Source organism: Vicugna pacos, chromosome X (genome assembly GCF_048564905.1).
Source record: "Vicugna pacos chromosome X, VicPac4, whole genome shotgun sequence".
Taxonomy (NCBI): Eukaryota; Metazoa; Chordata; class Mammalia; order Artiodactyla; family Camelidae; genus Vicugna; species Vicugna pacos.
In genome coordinates this window covers 79,970,140-79,988,542 of record NC_133023.1, presented here as the reverse complement: position 1 = coordinate 79,988,542, position 18,403 = coordinate 79,970,140, and the positions used below count along the sequence as shown (strand labels likewise).

The 18,403-nt window shown below is 39.6% G+C and overlaps 1 protein-coding gene across 1 annotated transcript in view; it reads right to left on the bottom strand.

The window, feature by feature from the left end:
- GUCY2F (guanylate cyclase 2F, retinal) overlaps nt 1–18,403 on the bottom strand; it is a 101,390-nt gene that overhangs the window by 47,935 nt on the left and 35,052 nt on the right. The window contains exons 6-8 of the mRNA XM_072956336.1: nt 16,005–16,101; nt 7,311–7,442; nt 1,625–1,714 (exon numbers count right to left, since the gene is read on the bottom strand). Of these exons, the coding sequence (XP_072812437.1) occupies nt 1,625–1,714; nt 7,311–7,442; nt 16,005–16,101 (319 nt within the window). The remainder of the gene's footprint in view (nt 1–1,624; nt 1,715–7,310; nt 7,443–16,004; nt 16,102–18,403) is intronic.

The window sequence follows — 18,403 nt, the reverse complement described above, 5'->3', positions numbered from 1 at the left end:
AGTAGTTTAGATAATATTATTGTATCAATGTACATTTTCTGATTTTGATAATCATACCATAGTTATGTACAAGAATATCTTTGTTCTTAGGAAATTCACTGAAGTATTTAGAAGTAAAAGGCATGATGTCTACACCTTACTCTCCAATGGTTCATATAAAAAGAATATAGTTATCCCTCAGTATCCACTGGGGATTGATTCCAGGACTCCCAAGATACCAAAATCTGCGGATGCTGAAGTTTCTTATGTAAAATAATACAGTGGGCCCTTGTTATCCACTGGTTCTGCATCTGCAGACTCAATCAGTCAGTGGTTCATTAAATCAGGGCATAGGAAACCTGTGGGTACTGAAGACCTACTGTATATAAATTTATAAATAGAGAATGAAAAGCACTAGGCAAAATGTAACCAATTGTTGGATCTGTGTAAGGTGTACAGGAGTTCCTTGAGTTATTCTTGCAGCTTTTCTGTAAATTTGAAACTATATCAAAGTCTAAAATTACCCAAAAAAGATATCATGGACACACTCTACCTTGAATCAATACCTATCTTCTTATTTCCATACCTCTAGTTTACCAGTTCCCCCAGGTTTGGCACTGTTTGGCTTCATACTTTGGATCTAGCTCTCTGTTTAGCACTCCAGATCATCAAACCAGTCTGGAACTGCCTATCCTAGCTCTGACCTTTGTCCCCCTCCTGGATTCATCTCTTATAATTTTTCCTATACCTCCAGGCATCAAAATCACATGTAAAGGAAATACCAAATTATAACATCTCATTCTGACCCCTGCAGCACAGTGCATCGACCATCGGCTGCATCCCTTCCGTTTGCCCATTTCCTTTTTTTCCTCACTCGTACAGCAGTACAGTGGTCGAGATGTAGCAGGTGCCTATTCAAACCTGTTAGATTGATTTGAACTTGACTGACTCATAAATGTGAAGAAATCTATCATTATCTTCTAAAAATTCCACTTTTATGAGTCTGAAGGAACCTGAGACTATCTCCACAAATCTTTTATGAACTCTAAGTTCAAGGAGGAGTCAGGATTTTAAATGGTTTGAGAGGAATCATTATCATCCCTGCCTTATCTACAGGCCGCTTCCTTAAACAACCCATCCAAGGAATTTTGAATATGATTGGTGGGACTGGGAAACCATCATTTTTCTTATGTAAATAGAAATTACCAGATGACTTTTCCAGGTCAGGCAACTGGAGATTTTGAATGATTATGGGATATGTACTTAATAATAACTATATTCATTCTACAAAGAAGCTGTATGTCAGGAAATATGCAAGATGCCTTATAAGTATTATCTCAACCTTGGGAAGCAGACATTAATATACTCCTTTTACAAATAAGGAAAATAAAGCTCAGAGAGTTTAGGTGACTTGCCCAAGTTAATATATCTCTTAAGTGGTAGAGCCGGGAATTGAATCCTTCATGTCTCTTTGACTCCAGCGCCCATACCTTTACCATTGCATCATATGGTCATATCAGTAGCAACCCTGTAGTCTCCCTGCACTGGTTTGTTAAGGGATCTTCCTAACAGCTGGTATTACTTATTTTGGAGAAAGGATTGGTTTCAAGGGGGATATATATATATAAGAATGGGCTTCTCATACCATTTCAAATATATCACTTGCACTTGATTTGATGAATTTAATGTCTCCAAAATCTCCAGAGGGGAACTTTTTCAGCCATACCCAATCACCCTAGAAAGAAAAGGTAAAGAGTGTTGATGAGACTTAGTTGCCAACAGCTTTAGAGCAATGTCTCTTCCACGTGAAGGGTTTATAGTTAGACCATCAACCCAAACGAGCTTTGCTCCTCCTCTGTCACCCTTTACTCCACGGACATTCTGTATTCAGAGCTAAAAAGGAGATCATGCAGAGAAGTCAAAGGTTAAAATTCCAATTAACTAAAGACAGGGAAATAATTGCAGGTATGCAGACTCCCAAAGGAATGATGCTGCTCTCTGCCAAGACTTCCTTAACTAACTGCAGAAAGTGCTAGGTCATTTCACTTATTCATAGCTAAGTGATGTAGCACCAGGTTTCTTGCAACTAATGGTGATGGTCGGTGGTTGCAATTCTCACTGCCTTGAGGCGTCTGTGGCGAGAGATGTAGGGCAGGCAATGTAGTGCAGCAAATGTTTCCTGCATTTACCTTGATCCATTTTTCTCTAGTGGGACAGGCCATTCGGGGGGCTTCTTATGCTTTAATCATAAACTGATTGGCTTAAACGCAGAGTAAACATTTTTTATTTGGATGTACAAAGGTACTACCATAGTAATATGAGTAATCTAGACTCTTTCAGAAGACTATTTCTGACTTTTTAAGCACAAAGCAGTGATTTCTAAGGCTGCTGTCAAGTCAAAAACAACAATTATTTTATTGTCTTCACTTTAACACTGCTGCCTGATAGATAATTTTCTTCTATGTGCACAGCCTCAAGGATTCATCAGTCACCAAGCCCTATTTAGTTTCTGTCCAACCCAAATTTGAAAAAAGCAATACATATATAGATTCCTTTTTCTCTGTAATAATAATAATGCCTTACATTTGCACAGTGCTCGCTACTCTTCAAAGTGCTTTCACATCTATTACCTATAGCCTGGAGATCCCATTTCAGGCTGCACCAATTTGTCATCAAGTAGAGATAATAAAGCAGAGAGCTCTGTGCAGTCAAATTCCAAGAATAAGAGAGTATAGCCACTCTCTTATTAAGGAATATATCCAGCTGTGGCACTGCATCTGGAGACCTGCCGGAGGCAAAAGATAGTAATAGGAGCTGCAGGCATCTGAGTTACTTGCCAATACTTTGTGTTAGAGAGCATCTTCTAGCCAAGGAGCTCGAAACCATTTAACTAGGAAATGGCTTTCAGAGATCTTCAGCAGCTGAACAAAACTGCCAGCCAAGCTCATGCTCACAAAGTTGAGAAAAATAGTCCAGGATCAGTGTCTTCCTGCAGCCAGATGGTCAAAGCACCAAAGGCAGATTTCCTGGTCTCTTGCCCAGCAATCCTCGGAGTGTGGCCCTGGATCAGCTACATCATAGTCACCTGGGCACTGGTTAGAAAGGCCAATTCTAAGGCCCTACCCCACACCTACTCACTTAGTTATGGAAGTCATGAGGGCCTGACATGAGCTTGAAATTTTAGCTTTCAGAGGACTTTGCCCTTTAGAAGGATCAAAGGCTAAGGCTTAAGCTGAAAGAATAAAACTCTAACTGGGAATTTACAAAATCAGCCAATTTGTGGATTATATACTGATAGGCAATAAAGCCTTCCTAGTACCTTTGCAATTATAGTACTCAGGACATGGTCTCTGTTAGCCACTATGGCACCTTGGTGCTAATTAGAAAGGGTGCTTTCCCTTAAGTAAATAAAAAATAATTATTTGAGAACATTATTTTGCAGCCTGCGGCAGCCCTGTAATATTGAGCAATAGCCTCAGATACACACATATGTGCATGGACCGCACTTTCATTTACTTGTACATCCTCCAGACACCAAGGAACACATTCCACTAGCAGCTTTGTTACTCTACATATCATCCAGCCTGGCCTCCCAGGTGAGGCCTCTTTGTCAGGTTTGGAGTCAGGCTGTAGAGGTGGAGGTAAGAAGCTGAAATTGGGCCTCTAGGAACATTAGGCAGAAGAAAGGAATAACCTCAAGAAATTCTTGGGATATTGTCAAGATAGCACAAAGCCCAGTATACATTTTTACCAGTGACTATGTATGTGCATAGTCAGATGTGCTGGTATAAATGCAGATATGAGAAGGTTCCTCCTGCCACCTCGTTCCAGAACTAGGCTGGGAGGCCAAAATCTCTTTGCCCACTCCTACACCACTCTCATATAAGTTAGTATATGTCTACCACATGACTAGTACCCTTTTAGATGTGGTTCCTTTGTGCAGTACACAACCTGAACATCAGTACTGACAGCCTAGACTCTGCCTGTACCCACTACCTGATACCTTCTTCCTGGACTGGACCCTATTACAGACAAGGATTAGCTTTCTCTCTTGCTTATTAACTTTTACAAGTAGTTAAGCAGAGATTTTTCTTCCTGCCAAATCACCAAATTTGAGAGCTGGAAAGGGTCTTAGGTATTTCCTAGTCCATTCCCTTCATATTTAAAGAAATTGAAGCCTGAAGAGATTAAATGACTTGCCTAAGGTCAGAAGGCTAGGTAGTAACAGAACCAAGGCCTTCCATCTCCCACTTTGTTGCTCTTTCCTCCCATGGGCTTTCTTTGATTTGGGGGATTTGTGTGTGTTTGTTTTAAGGTTTAAATAATTCTCACAAACTTTATAAGCAAATTTTTATTGAGTCTGTGTGTGTCCTACTTTATGAATCATGAGGAAAAGGGAGGAAATGGGCAGTTTTTATCTTTACCACACATGCTCTATTTGTTTTGTTTCTCTTTTAAGAGAAAGAATGATAGAATGCTTCACTCATCATTCACTTTTTAATTAAGAGGAAGAAACATCAAACTCTATCCACTAAAGTTTCTAGAAGTAATTTAAAGTCCATCAGTTCTGCACTAAGGCCATGTTGTATTAACTAAGAGTCAAGAGAATTGGGTTCTAGACTTAGCTTTGCCTCAAATTCAGGGGTGGCCTCAGGGTAGCCACTTCATTGGCCTGAGCCTCAGTTTCCTCAATGATAGAGTTAGACAAATTAGATGATTTCTTAGGTCCTTGTCAGTTTTGATGATCTGATTCTGTGATGAGAGAGAGAATGTGGTTGGTGAAAAGGAGATTGGTAGAGAGAGAGCTATATGGGACATAGATGGTAGGAAGATAGAAGACAATGGCTCTGGGAAAGAGATGAATGGGGAGGGTGTGTCAGGGAGAGATAGAAATGAGACAAAGAGAAAAACACAGGGAGAGGTGGAGAGGCAAAAGGAATCAGAGAAGGAAGAGGGAGGGTAAGTCCAGTGGTTTCTCTCTGAGTGTGTCAGGGTTGCACTACTGCCCTCTATACCCCTCTCCCCTAGACTGTGGCTATTAAAGCAGATCCTGACATGTTCGTACTGCATCTGTCATTCACAGCTCTTTCTCCCCAGCAGTCTGCTCATCTGGTTTTCCTTTTACATCTCAAAGAGTATCTATGAAATGAGGGCTGGTTTTCCTTTTACATCTCAAAGAGTATCTATGAAATGAGGGCTGATTTTCCTGTACAATTCCAAAGGTTATGCATCTGTGCCCATAATCAAAGTGTGAATTTGTGTTATTGTGTATTACAACGTTATGGTACATCCTAGAGAAGCGTGTCCTTTGTTATTAGGTATATACTACATCAGGCACATCGGCTGGAACTTCCAGATTTTCCAATAAAAATTCTTATGAAAATTCGATCTATTTTAAACAGAAACTAGATCATGCATCTTATTTAAAAACACTCTTAATAGAGGGCCATTTCAGAAAGCACACAGGACCTCTTTGTTTGGTCTGTTGATTCAATTAACTTCCACTCTCTCCCAGGATCCTCTTCTGCTCCAGTGGGTCAGTTTTCTAGCTTTACCTGCCTTCCTTTGCACCCTGCCATCAGCCTAATCTTGACCTCATGGTGTGGTATTATTCTTACTAATACTTTTCTTTTGTGCAGAGAAAGTCCCCCTTTGGCCTACACAGTTCAGATATACTCATGATCTGACTAAACAACAGTCATTACAGGAACTAATTCAACTGTCTGCCTCCTTCCAAATAGAGGAAATATCTGACAGATTCTTAAAGGCCAATTACATACAGATGTTTATTTTTTCCCTTCTTAATTCTACACTGTACCCTTCTAGCTCCACCAAATAAAACATACCACGATTCAACACACAAATTCTTCCACAGAATCAGAGAATCACAGCAGATCTGAGCCAGAAGAGGCCTTAGAGTTTTCTTCATCCAGCAATTCTCAACCCTGGCTGCACATATAGGGAAAATTAAAAAAAATACCAATGCCTGAGGCTACCCCATACCAACTGAATCAGAGTTACTAGGGTAGAGCCTGGGCATAGAGTTTTGTTTGTTCGTTTGTTTCCTACAGAGATTCTAATGAGCAGCCAAGATTAAGAATTTAGTTTAATCTCTCAATTTACAGATGAAAAACCAAGAGACTGTCTTAGGTATTGATATTTACTTCAGAATGTTAAAGGTGTCAATACATTTTTAAAGCCATCAGCCCCATTCCATTTGACATTCAAAAGTTATATGATTATCTTGTCTTTGGTCTTTGAGAGAATAGAGCTGTCAATTCCCTAATACCTCAGGTTTACATTTGAAGCAAATCTCTTCTTTGATTAAATTAAGTGCAAGGCAAGACCCAGAGGTTTCCTGCCACAAAGCACTTCAGGTACACTGAACAAATATATACTATGCTAATTTTGGTGTTTTAAGTATCTGTCAATTACTTATCCAATGGAGGAGAGCTTTCACTTGGAAAATTCAATATGGTAGACAACCTGAAAACTCATTCTGACTTGTTTTGGACTTTCTTTGTAGTTCTGTTGAAGTTGCTAATGTTTGCTGCTTTTGGGAGTATCTTCAAACAAAACAAGGAAACCACACTGGGAAGGCCTCACTTTGGAGGAACCAAAAGACAGTCTAGTTTCCCTTTTACCCCCTGCTTAACTCTTTCCTGCTGAGAAGAAACAGCTCATCTCTCCAACTGATGCAAGATTTGTTCTGGTTGCCAAATTCCAGTGTCTTAGAACAAGGGATTGGGGGTAGTCTCTTAAAGCTTGAAAGACAGAAATTTAAGTGAAGTAAAAAGGATTTCTATTTTACACAACCTGTCACTCCAAGAGACAGTGTAGGCTGAAAAAAGGAAATAAATGAATAACTTTTTTTTAAATTTCAATAATATTAGAGGATAACAGGTATAGGAAGAAACAACCAGAATTTGAAAGGAAGAGTTTGTCCCAAACCCTTACTCTATACAAATGTGTCTCTAGACATCCCATCACAGACAGTTTGCTCAGGAAACAGTCATTTATTACATTAATATATCTTCTGGAATGAGTGACATGGTTAAGTATTTGAGTCTCATGGACTTTTTTTTCCCACATACATAGTAAATACATGACATTGAAAGATCAATGAAGTTGTAAATAAGTAGATTAGTTGCCAAGGAAGATCATCGTCAAAAATGTCAATCAAACAAGTCCACAAGTCGCTAACGGACAAAAAAAATTACCAAAAAAAAAAAAAAGATTTACCAAAAGCCTCAATATTTTTGCCAAAAGACTAAGTTCTAAGTCACTGCCTCATCTTAAAACCCAAGAAGGCAGCAGATAAGGTATCCTACCTCATAAATCGCTATGTTGGAATTTTCATAGGTAGCCGGAGTTAGACTCCCTGAAGAAAAAGAGAGCCTTGGGGACCTTCCACTTTGGACCTCTGAGGTGATCTGGAAGCTTACACTGGCACGACTTCCTCTCTGTGAAAGGATTAGGAAAGAAAGTTTATGAATAAAATTGTCACGATTTAGGACAGAGCATTGAGCTATGGTATAAATACTGTGCTTATCTGTCTTTTTTAATTCCTAAGAAAGTAACTCTATGAGTTGAGCTCTATAAACATGAAGTTGATTCATTTTTCCTATTCCCAGCATTTTTTTTAATGCTAGTGTTGATTCCGTGCTTCGCCTCCACATACCGCAAAAGAAAGATAAAGGTTTGTAGATACTTCCATCTCCTAGAGAAGATTAGAGTCATAGATTTGAGGGAGTGGCAAGAAAGAACAATCATAACTTAATCTGGGATCCTCATTTTATACTCAAAAATGAGAAAAAGATGAAAATCTAACATTTTAAAAAAATCAATAGCAGAACTAGGACAGAATCCCATCCTTCTGGCTCTTAGGCCTAGCTCTTTTTGTTATATCTTGAATGGCATCCTTTTTGGTGCAGGCAAGATTAATGGCAGAAGATATCTCAGAAAGCAATAAGATGGTAGAGAGGTAGTAGATCCTCTGCCCACAATTTATAAGTCTGATGCTAAAATAAACCAAATTCCTTATTGCTTGATTTGTTAACTTGTACACATAAGTCTGGTAAGAGAGGGCTAAGAAGTGCACAGTTGAATAACCAAAGGAAGGGTTATCTGCAATCTGTGTTAACCTTTAAAATTATCTTCAACTGAACCAGCAGACTTATTTCATATGAAGACAAAATAAATCAACAGTTTCCTCATACTCTTCTCCATGTCTTCAAATATGCCTTTCTTAGAATTATAAGCAATTCAGAGCTAGCAATTACATTTGATATTATCTAGGACATTCCTCACCCCCAACTCGAACACTCTCATTTTACAATGAAGAAACAGAGACCTAGAGAGGTCCATGGGCCTGGAAGAAGAATATAAATGTTATATTTCCTGGTCTTGTGTTCTTTCTACCACATCATGCTTTGCTTCACTCCTGCTTAACACCAAAAATTAATCTAAAGTACTTCCACACACTCTTCCCTTAACAGTCTTTGATAAACTAAAGATCACTAGTTGATTTAGCCCCAAGTTCAGTTCATTCTACCAAGACAAGACTATCAAAAAGTTCCAAGGTAATAGTAAACTATACCCAGCCCCTCGTGTGTTGAAATCACAACAGCTCAAGATTCAGACAATATGTAAAACTTGACCCTTCACATAACCCTTAGATCAACCTGAATTCTCCTCAACAGAGCAAGGCCAGAGAGGAATCTATTTCCCTTTATTCTTTGTTTTCATATCTCAGCAGGAGCACCTAGTTCTGTATATTGAGACTTAGACCTCTCCACGAAGGGCAAAGGAGAAACCGAGAGAATCTGCCAAAATCCACATACATTTGGACTTCAGCTTCACTTTCTTCTAAAAACTTCCTTTTCTGACCTGACTTCTACTGACCTGCCAATTTTTCTAGACTGAATTAATTTTATATTCACCAAGAGTTTACACTTTCAGACATTCCATTTGGATGGAATTCTTGGCTTGGTTTCTTGATTGATTAGACACAGCCAGCTGCAAGTTTGTGACTACACAGCAATTAAGGAAAATGTATGCTTCCCCTATCTTTTCCCATCAGAACCCTTGATACAAGCCAACTGCCAAAAGGGATCTAGAGGCCAAGAGCTATGTTCTTCTATGGTAATGCCATCCTTTTCCACCTGGGTCAAAATAGTAAGAGAATAAAAAATTCCCTGTAAGGCTATCAATCTCTGCTATTATTCATTTCAATCACTCATACGTTGAGAAGTGGTGATGATTGTGTTTTTGTAACTCTCCTTATGTAAAAATTTATGCGCAAGTGAACAAAAACATCTATCATCATGAACAAGATATTAAAACCCTAGGCACTTGGTTCACCTGAAGGTAGCACTATTCTGCTTATTTATGGTGATTTTGTGAGAACAGGTATGAAACCCAAATATGTTCTGTGTCTCAATAGGAAAGAGAGAAGGCATAGGTAGAGGAAGTTTGGACTATTGCAGGATCTATACGAAAGAAAAGCTAATTCAGTCCAAAATTGAGCTATGTTTATTGTTCTGACACTTTAGACCCAAAACATCTAGGCAATTAACATGAACTGTCATTTTGACATGGATACCACTAAAGAAGTAGAGATTTAAAAATAGATTTATTGTCTTTGATAAAAACTTTACTATATATTGCTACATTTGGACAATGACCTCTAGCCATCTGCTTTTACTACTGATAACTCATTTCTGGATAAAATATTTTGTCACAGAATTGAATACTTGTTTTCTTAGTATTGTGTCATCTTTAGATTGCTTTAGAACTTGCGCTTCAGTAACTTCCCTTTCTTATTGAGGTGGGAAATTTCTTTCTTTTTCTTAAGCATTTTTTTATTGAGTTATAGTCAGTTTACAATGTTGTATCAATTTCCAGTGTAGAGCACAATTTTTCAGTTATACATGAACATACATATATTCATTGTCACATTTTTTTCACTGTGAGCTACCACAAGATCTTGTATATATTTCCCTGTGCTATACAGTATAATCTTGTTTATCTATTCTACATATGCCTATCAGTATCTACAAATTTTGAACTCCCAGTCTATCCCTTCCCACCCCCTGCCCCCTTGGCAACCACAACTTTGTATTCTATGTCTATGAGTCTGTTTCTGTTTTGCATTTATTATATATATATATATATATTTAGACTTCACATATGAGTGCTCTCATATGGTATTTTTCTTTCTCTTTCTGGCTTACTTCACTTAGAGTGACATTCTCCAGGAACATCCATGTTGCTGCAAATGGCAATATGTTGTCATTTTTATGGCTGAATAGTATTCCATTGCATAAATATACCACATCTTCTTTATCCAGTCATCTGTTGATGGACATTTAAGCTGTTTCCATGTCTTGGCTATTGTAAATAGTGCTGCTGTGAACATTGGGGTGCAGTTGCCTTTTTGAAGTAGGGTTCCTTCTGGATATTTGCCCAAGAGTGGGATTCCTGGGCTATATGGTAAGTCTATGTTTAGTCTTTTGAGGCATCTTCATACTGTTTTCCACAGTGGCTGTACCAAACTGCATTTGAGGTGGGAAATTTCATACAAGGTATATTGAGGATGACAAATCCAGACAAATTCTGCCACATGAGCCCTTGGGTCCTCTGGTGGCTTCAAAAATAGAGACTAAGATCAATAAGTTTTGATGGCATAAAAGTGGAATGTAGCTTTCAGCCACAGTGATAATGTTGGCATTCAGCAATACATTTCCAGGAAATTATCAACTTTACAAAAGGATCTGGAGATTTAAATAAGTAAGAGTTAGGGTTGTAGTTGAGACAAACCAAACAGCTGAACATTTCATTTGATTCCAACTGCACAGGGTATTAATGTAAATCTGTTTTCACCCAACCAACTAGTTAAAGCACACCTTTTAGTGTCATATTTAGGAAGATGATCAGTTCTGTTACAGAGATAATTCTCAGATCTGGTGTGCTGATGTAGCAAAAGTAAGTAGCACATGGGGACAAAATGAAGTGTTTGCATCCTCTCCCTTCACCCTGCCACCACCATACTAGAATTTGCCAAGACTAATGTCTTTATTTTAGCCAAATAGATGGGGCACAAAAAGGCACATTCTCCCACTACTAGCTACATTCAACAAAACTTCCCCACACACTCTCTTTTCCAAGCTTTTGGTTCATGCTGTTTTCTCTGCCTAGGATGCCAGGCGGGTAATATAAATTGATGAAATTGGCTTAGTATAAGACAATAGAGAGTGATGGGAACTGTGTCATACTGCAGATACAGTTTTTGCAAACTCTTTCATAAAGGGCAACTACTGCTGGGTTCCAGCCAATTGCCATAATGATGCCCAAGGTTGATAGATTTTCCAACCTTTAAAGAACACCCAGAAATTAGGTTTTTATGTGTAATCTCCCAATTCCAAAATTCTGGCTACAATTTTTTATAACCATAAAGGTCAAGCAAAATTTGTTATCAGTTTATGACCTGGGACCTAGACAAATCCTATACTTTCTTCTTTAAGACCAAGTTTTGGTGCTGGGTTTCTGAGAAGTCTTCCTCCACTGATCTATCTGTTCTTAAGTTCTACTATATTTCTAGTGTCTTTCGTGCAATATGGCATCTATCAACTCTTTTGTGTGGTACGATTTGTCTCTCTTACTTGACTGTAATCTCCATGAAGGCACTGAATACATGCCATTTCTGTATAATGTTTCAGTCATACATATACATACATATAGTCCTCTTCATATTCTTTCTCATTATAAGTTACTACAAGATACTGAACACAGTTCCCTGTTCTATACAGTAGAAACTTATTGTTTATCTATTTTATATATAGTAGTTAGTATTTGCAAATTTTGAATTCCCAATTTATCCCTTCTCACCCCCTTTTCCCTCTGGTAACCATAAGTTTGTTTTCTATGTCTGTGAGTCTGTTTCTGTTTTGTAAATAAGTTCATTTATGTCTTTTTTTTTTCAGATTCCACATATGAGTGATCATATGGTATTTTTCTTTCTCTTTCTGGCTTACTTCACTTAGAATGACAATCTCCAGGTCCATCCATATTGCTGCAAATGGTATTATTTTATTATTATTATAGCTGGGTAGTATTCCTTTTTATTTTTACAGTTTTTTATTGAATAATAGTCATTTTACAATGTTGTATCAAATTCTAGTGTAGAACACAATTTTTCAGTTATACATGAACATATATATATTCATTGTCACATTTTTTTCACTGTGAGCTACCAAAAGATCTTGTATATATTTCCCTGTGCTATACAGTATAATCTTGTTTATCTATTCTGCATTTTAAAATCCCAGTCTGTCCCTTCCCACCCCCCACTGTCTTGGCAACCACAAGTTTGTATTCTATGTCTATGAATCTGTTTCTATTTTGCATTTATTATTTTCTTTTTAGATTCCACATATGAGTGATCTCATATGGTATTTTTCTTTCTCTTTCTGGGTTACTTCACTTAGAGTGACATTCCCCAGGAATATCCATGTTGCTGCAAATGGCGTTATGTTGTCAGTTTTTGTGGCTGAAAAGTATTCCATTGTATAAATGTAACACATCATCTTTATTCAGTCATCTGTTGATGGACATTTAGGCTGTTTCCACGTCTTGGCTATTGTAAATAGTGCTGCTATGAACATTGGGGTGCAGGTGTCATTTTAAGTAGGGTTCCTTCTGGATATATGCCCAGGAGCAGGATTCCTGGGTCATATGATAAGTCTATTCCCAGTCTTTAGAGAAATCTCCATACTGTTTTCCAGTGGCTTTCCTTGCTTCCCTCTCCCACTCTTAATGATTTAGATGTCTTCTTTTACAATTTTGTGTTTATTCTATTTGTAATTCATGGTAGTTATCACCTTTCCAGTTATGAGCTTCTCATTTCTGTAGCATCCTGCTTCTTTTCTATTTAGCGTGGACCTGTCAATATTTCTTTTAGCATGGGTTTAGTGTTGCTAAACTCTTTTAGCTTTTGCTTGTCTGTGAAGTTCTTTATCTCTCCTTCTATTCTAAAGGATAGCCTTGCTGGATAGAGTATCCTAGGCTGCATCTTTTTTTCATTCAGAACTTTGAATATACCTTGCCACTCCCTTCTGGCCTGTAGTGTTTGTGTAGAGAAATCAGCTGAGAGCCTTATGGGGGTTCCCTTGTAACTCACTCTTTGCTTTTCTCTTGCTGCCTTTAGGATCATTTCTTTATCCTTGACTCTGGCCATCTTGATTGTGATATATCTTGGTGTGAGTCTGTTTGGGTTCTTCCTGTTTGGGACCCTTTGAGCTTCCTGTACTTGGATATCTGATTCCTTCTTTAAGTTTGGGAAGTTTTCAGTCATGATTTCTTCAAAGACCTTTTCAATCCCCTTTGTTCTTTCTTTCCCTTCTGGAACTCCTATTATGTGTAGATTGGCACAGTTTATATTATCCCATAGGTCCCTTATATTGTTTTCATTGTTTTTTATTTGTTTTTCTTTCAGCTGTTCTGATTGGGTGCTTTCTATTGTCCTGTCTTCTAGGTCACTTATTCATTCCTCTGCATTATCTAGTCTGCATTGTACAGCCTTTCGGTCAGCTCTCATCTCAGCAAATGGGTTTACTAATTCTACTTGGTTCTTCTTTATAGCTTGTATTTCATTTTTGACATATTTTATATCTCTAAACACTATTTCTTTTAGTTCCTTCAGTACTTTGATCACTCCTTTTTTGAAATCTTCATCTAGTAGGCCATCAATGTCTATTCCCTTGATCGTACTTTCAGGGGTTTTCTCTTGATCTTTTAATTGGGAGTGGTTCCTCTGCTTCTTCGTATTGCTCATATTTCTCTGGCACTGTGGCTTAAGGAGTATCAGTTATCTAGTCCTCCTGGAGATGGTGTGCTCTTAATGATTTTATCAAGAAGTCTTTGTGTCTTCACCCTGTTTCACAAACTCAGGTTGCTGTTTCCAGAAGCCCTCTGTTGGCGCCCTCATCTGTGCTGCTCCCAGTGGCTGTGGGCTAGCAGATCACACCCCCTCCCAACACTGGGTCATGTGCTGAGCTTTTACCCGGTGGGCGGGCGGGTCTCTTCCCCTCCCAATGCCACAGTCAGATGCTGCACTTGGGTGAGGCAGATGGGTTGATCACGCCCCCTCCCAGCACCACGGTCAGGTGCTGCGCTCCTGCCAAGAAGAGGGGTGGCCGCCCGCCCTCCCCCAGTGCCAGTCACTCTGCTGCTCTATGCAGCTGCCCGCTCCACCTTGGTTCGGTGCTCCCAAAGTGGGCATGGGGAAGACCGTGGAACGGCCTCGCCCCTGCTCCATGCCAAATCTCAGCTCCTTGTTTGTCTTGGTGGCACGAGTTCTCTGAGGTGCCAGGGCAGAAAGATCCTATCTGCCTTGGGCTGTAAACAAGTCTCAGTCCTGCCCAGGAGGTTGCAGAGACCCCGGGTGCAGATTCAGGACTTGGTCCCACCCCTCCCGGGCAGTGCACACAGGAGATGGCGGCTATGGCTGTGCCCCACCTCTCTTCTTGTGAGAAGCACCAGTAATGGCAGCGCAGGTCTGAGGAGACAAAGGCTACGGCGCCCCTCCTCCCAGGGCACACCAGCCGTGTTCTTTGCTTTTTTCACAATTTATGGGGGACCGAGGTGGTTCTGCTAAGTATCCCCTCCTAGTCACGGCACGTAGCACCCTACAGTCCCCCAGGGCTGCCTCAGTGCAGCCACCCCGGTCCTCTGCCTGGCTTGGGCAGCCTGTCCCGGCCCCAGTTGCCAGCTCGCATCTTGGGCTGGGTGTTGCGGGGACCCTACGTGACTATTAACTCAGTTCTGTCTGTCAAGGGGTGCTCGGGGCAGATCTGAGCCATGGGGTCTACCCCTCCATCCCGCTGGCCTCTCAGTTGGAGAGGGTAGACCCAGCAAACTAGCACCAGTCCTCCTTTGCCGCTCCCTCCCTGCGGGATCAGTCCCACACTGTTTTGCTTTTTCTTTTCTCCTACCAGATTTTTGGAGTCTTTGTCTTTCGAAGAGGGCAATGTTCTGTTGGAGTTCGACAGGTGCTCTGGTTGGTTGAGTGGGTCCGTGGATGTGAGTTTTGGCGTATTTGTGGGAGAGGGTGAGCTACAAGCGTCCTACTCCGCCATCTTACTTCTCTCTCTAGCTGGGTAGTATTCCTTTGTATAAATATACCACAACTTTTTTATCCAGTCATCTGTCGATGGACATTTAGGTTGTTTCCATGTCTTGGCTATTGTAAATAGTGTTGTTATGAACATTGGTGCATGCATCTTTTTAAATTAGAGTTTCCTCCGGATATATGCCCAGGAATGGAATTGCTGGATCATATGGTAAGTCTATTTTTAGTTTTTAAAGGAATCTCCATACTGTTTTCCATGATGGCTGCACCAAATTAGATTCCCACCAACAGCATAGGAGAATTCCCTTTTCTCCACACCCTCTCCAGCATTTATCATTTGCAGACTTTTTAATGATGGCCATTCTGACCTCATTCACCAAACTTTTATGAGCACCCATTATAGCACCACATCAAGTGCTATGGGCTAACATTTTTAAAAAATGTACCTCTGCTCTTGAGGAGCTAGCAATCACGTGTTGAATCCAAATGTACAAAGAAGCACTATAAGAAGTCAAAGCTACAGTCTTCCTCAAAGTGTACTGCATCACTTTCACAAGACTATTCTAAGATAGCACTATCCAATAGAAATGTAACATGAGCCACACATGAAAGTTTGTTTTCTAGTAGTCACGTTAAAGAAGCATAAAAAGAAACAGGTGAGATTAATTTTAGTAATACACTTAACCCAATATATCCAAAGGATTATCACTTTGACATGTAATTAATATTTGTAAATAATTTAATGAGCTATTTTACATGTTTTTGTATTGTCCTCTAAATCCAGTGTGTATTTTCCTCTTACAGCACATCTCAGTTCAGACTAGCCACATGTCAGGTGCTGGAGAAAGTTGTGCTTTGTGGCTACTATATTGTAAGAGAAAGGGATATGCCTTACCTTACTGCCAAAGTGGGGATTGATAAACGTCACATCCTCCGAAGTCAGTAGAATTCTGTTGGGTCCTTTAATCAATTGGATTTTATTTATACGACGTCTGAAACAAGCATAAAATTGGTGGGTCACAGGGTGCTAGAGGGTTTGCAAAGCAGGGGTAAATTTGCCCTATGCTAGAAGTTAAAAAATATACAAGATAATTGAAAGAATAAGCACACATGGAAGTTTACCAGAGTATAGGCAGCAGAGAGACAGCAACCCCGGTCCTCATAACTTACAGAATTACAAAGACCAAAAGAGAAAAGTAAGACTGCTATTAAAGAGATATCAAAAGGGAGGGTGCTGCATGGGGATGGTATCTCAGACTAATCAAACGGTGATTCCACATCAAGGACACATTCAAAACAACATCTCTGAATACTTTTAAAGAACTCCACACCTTTTCCCATATGCCATACTATGTATTCTAATAATATCAGGGCCAAGAATCATTAGTCTCCATTTTAAAGGTACGAAAACACATTAAAGAAACAAAACAAAATTAAGCAAATTATGTGAGATCCCATAGCCTGAGGCAGAGCTGAGAGTCGAATCCTCGGTTTCTGGCTGTGGGCCCAGATTTCTGCCCACAAGACCACTTGTCTTACAAAGTTGCATCTATGCGTTGCCAAAGCAACAGGTTGAAAAGTGGAAAAATTCAATCAGTTGGTTGCTTTGTCTACATGATTCCAAACAAGTGGGCTGACTGGATTTTTATTTCCTTTGACTGAATTGGTCTCTTGTCTGAGCATTACATAGACACAGTTTAAACCTGATTCTCTCCAAACATGCCCATTAATTTGCAGTGAATACAATTATTTCTTACAAATCAATTAGTAGACACACAGGAGTTTATGATGTCTACCCACACAGCCAGGTAGGTCCTCAGTAGAGCTGACAGGGAAACTTGAGGACCTGGAGGGAACCTTGGATTAGTAAATGTGGTTGGTTTTTTCCGTTTTGTCTTGGGGGCTCTGATAGTTACAGTTTGGCTTCACTTTTTTCATAACTCCTTAATGGTCACCCCGTGGAATGTATTAAAGCTGAGAGCCACAATGGGTAAAACAACCAGTGAATGCTTTGTCAAGTTGCTCTAAGAAGTGTATAATATCACTGTAGCTCTAAGTACCAGCAACTCAGTCAGTTTTTTCTCAGTGATTCCACTGATTTATAAACAAACAATTAATGTGTTTCTAATTGTCTGCCAACAAATATGTTCCTTATCGCTGTGGGAGTGGCTGCCCTGCAGAGAAAATTAAAAGAGCCCTGTAGTGAATTCTTGGGTAGAGCACACGGGTCTTTTGGCAAAGCAAAGCATCACTCCCTAACTTATCTATTTCATATGTGTAGTGAATTGTCTTAAAGCAGGCACACCTGTAAAAATAATCATGCCACAAAATACACTTTAGTAGAAAGAAAACTGGACTCCCAACCCAGAGACCTGGGGTGTAGTAGCAGACTCTGTCATTAATTAGCCAGATGACCTTGGATAAATAATTTAACCTCTTCATTCCCCAGTATCCTCATCTATCTAGCAGGATAATAGTCTTTGCATTACCCGCTTTATAGAGTTGTTTTGAAAATCAAATGAGATAATATATGTGAAAGTGCTCTGCAAAGCATGAAGCACTATGAAGTATAAGAGCTCATTATTATCATTATCATCATTAGTATTACAAAGCATGGGAGAGCTTTATAGAAAGGCGAGGCAATTTGGTTCAGAGTAGGGAGAAAGGAGGAGTTCAAAGAATCCTTTGTTTTGGGGTGGTTGGGTTCTTTGCACGCCTTTCTGTCTGAAAAAAAAAAACTTAAACAATCAAAACACAGAGAAAAGGAAGGAACAGAGAGCCACTCTCCTGCAAGTAATCACCATCTATTACAGAAACTCATCAGTCGCTCAGCTCTTCTGATTGCAGCCATGGTGGGCAGAGAGAGGGAGGAAAGCAGCAAAGAGAGGGCATCTTTTGTGCTTTGTTAACTGAAGAACCAAGGCCCAAGTGACTCTGGGAAATGATGTGCCTCTCTCCCTTCTCTGAGTTTTCTGTGACCACTTGAAGTACCAATTGTCTCAAACTCATTTTCCTCTCCAATCATTTTTCTCTCTAATCATGTCCCTCTCCAATCATTTTCCTCTCCAGTCTTCTTTGCCCTTCAGCCTACAAGCTCCAAACAAACCCCTCCTCCATGATTTTTTTCCTTCCCTTCCTAAGAATTGAAGGTTGGGCTCTAAGTCCAAAGAACCAGTCCATTCAATGGGAAAGACCAGTGAGATCAGTCATGTTGGAGGGTGAGGGGGCTGACAAATAACATAAGCAGCTGAGTGACACCATTTTCCACCTTGACATAGGATGTTTGACGTTGGG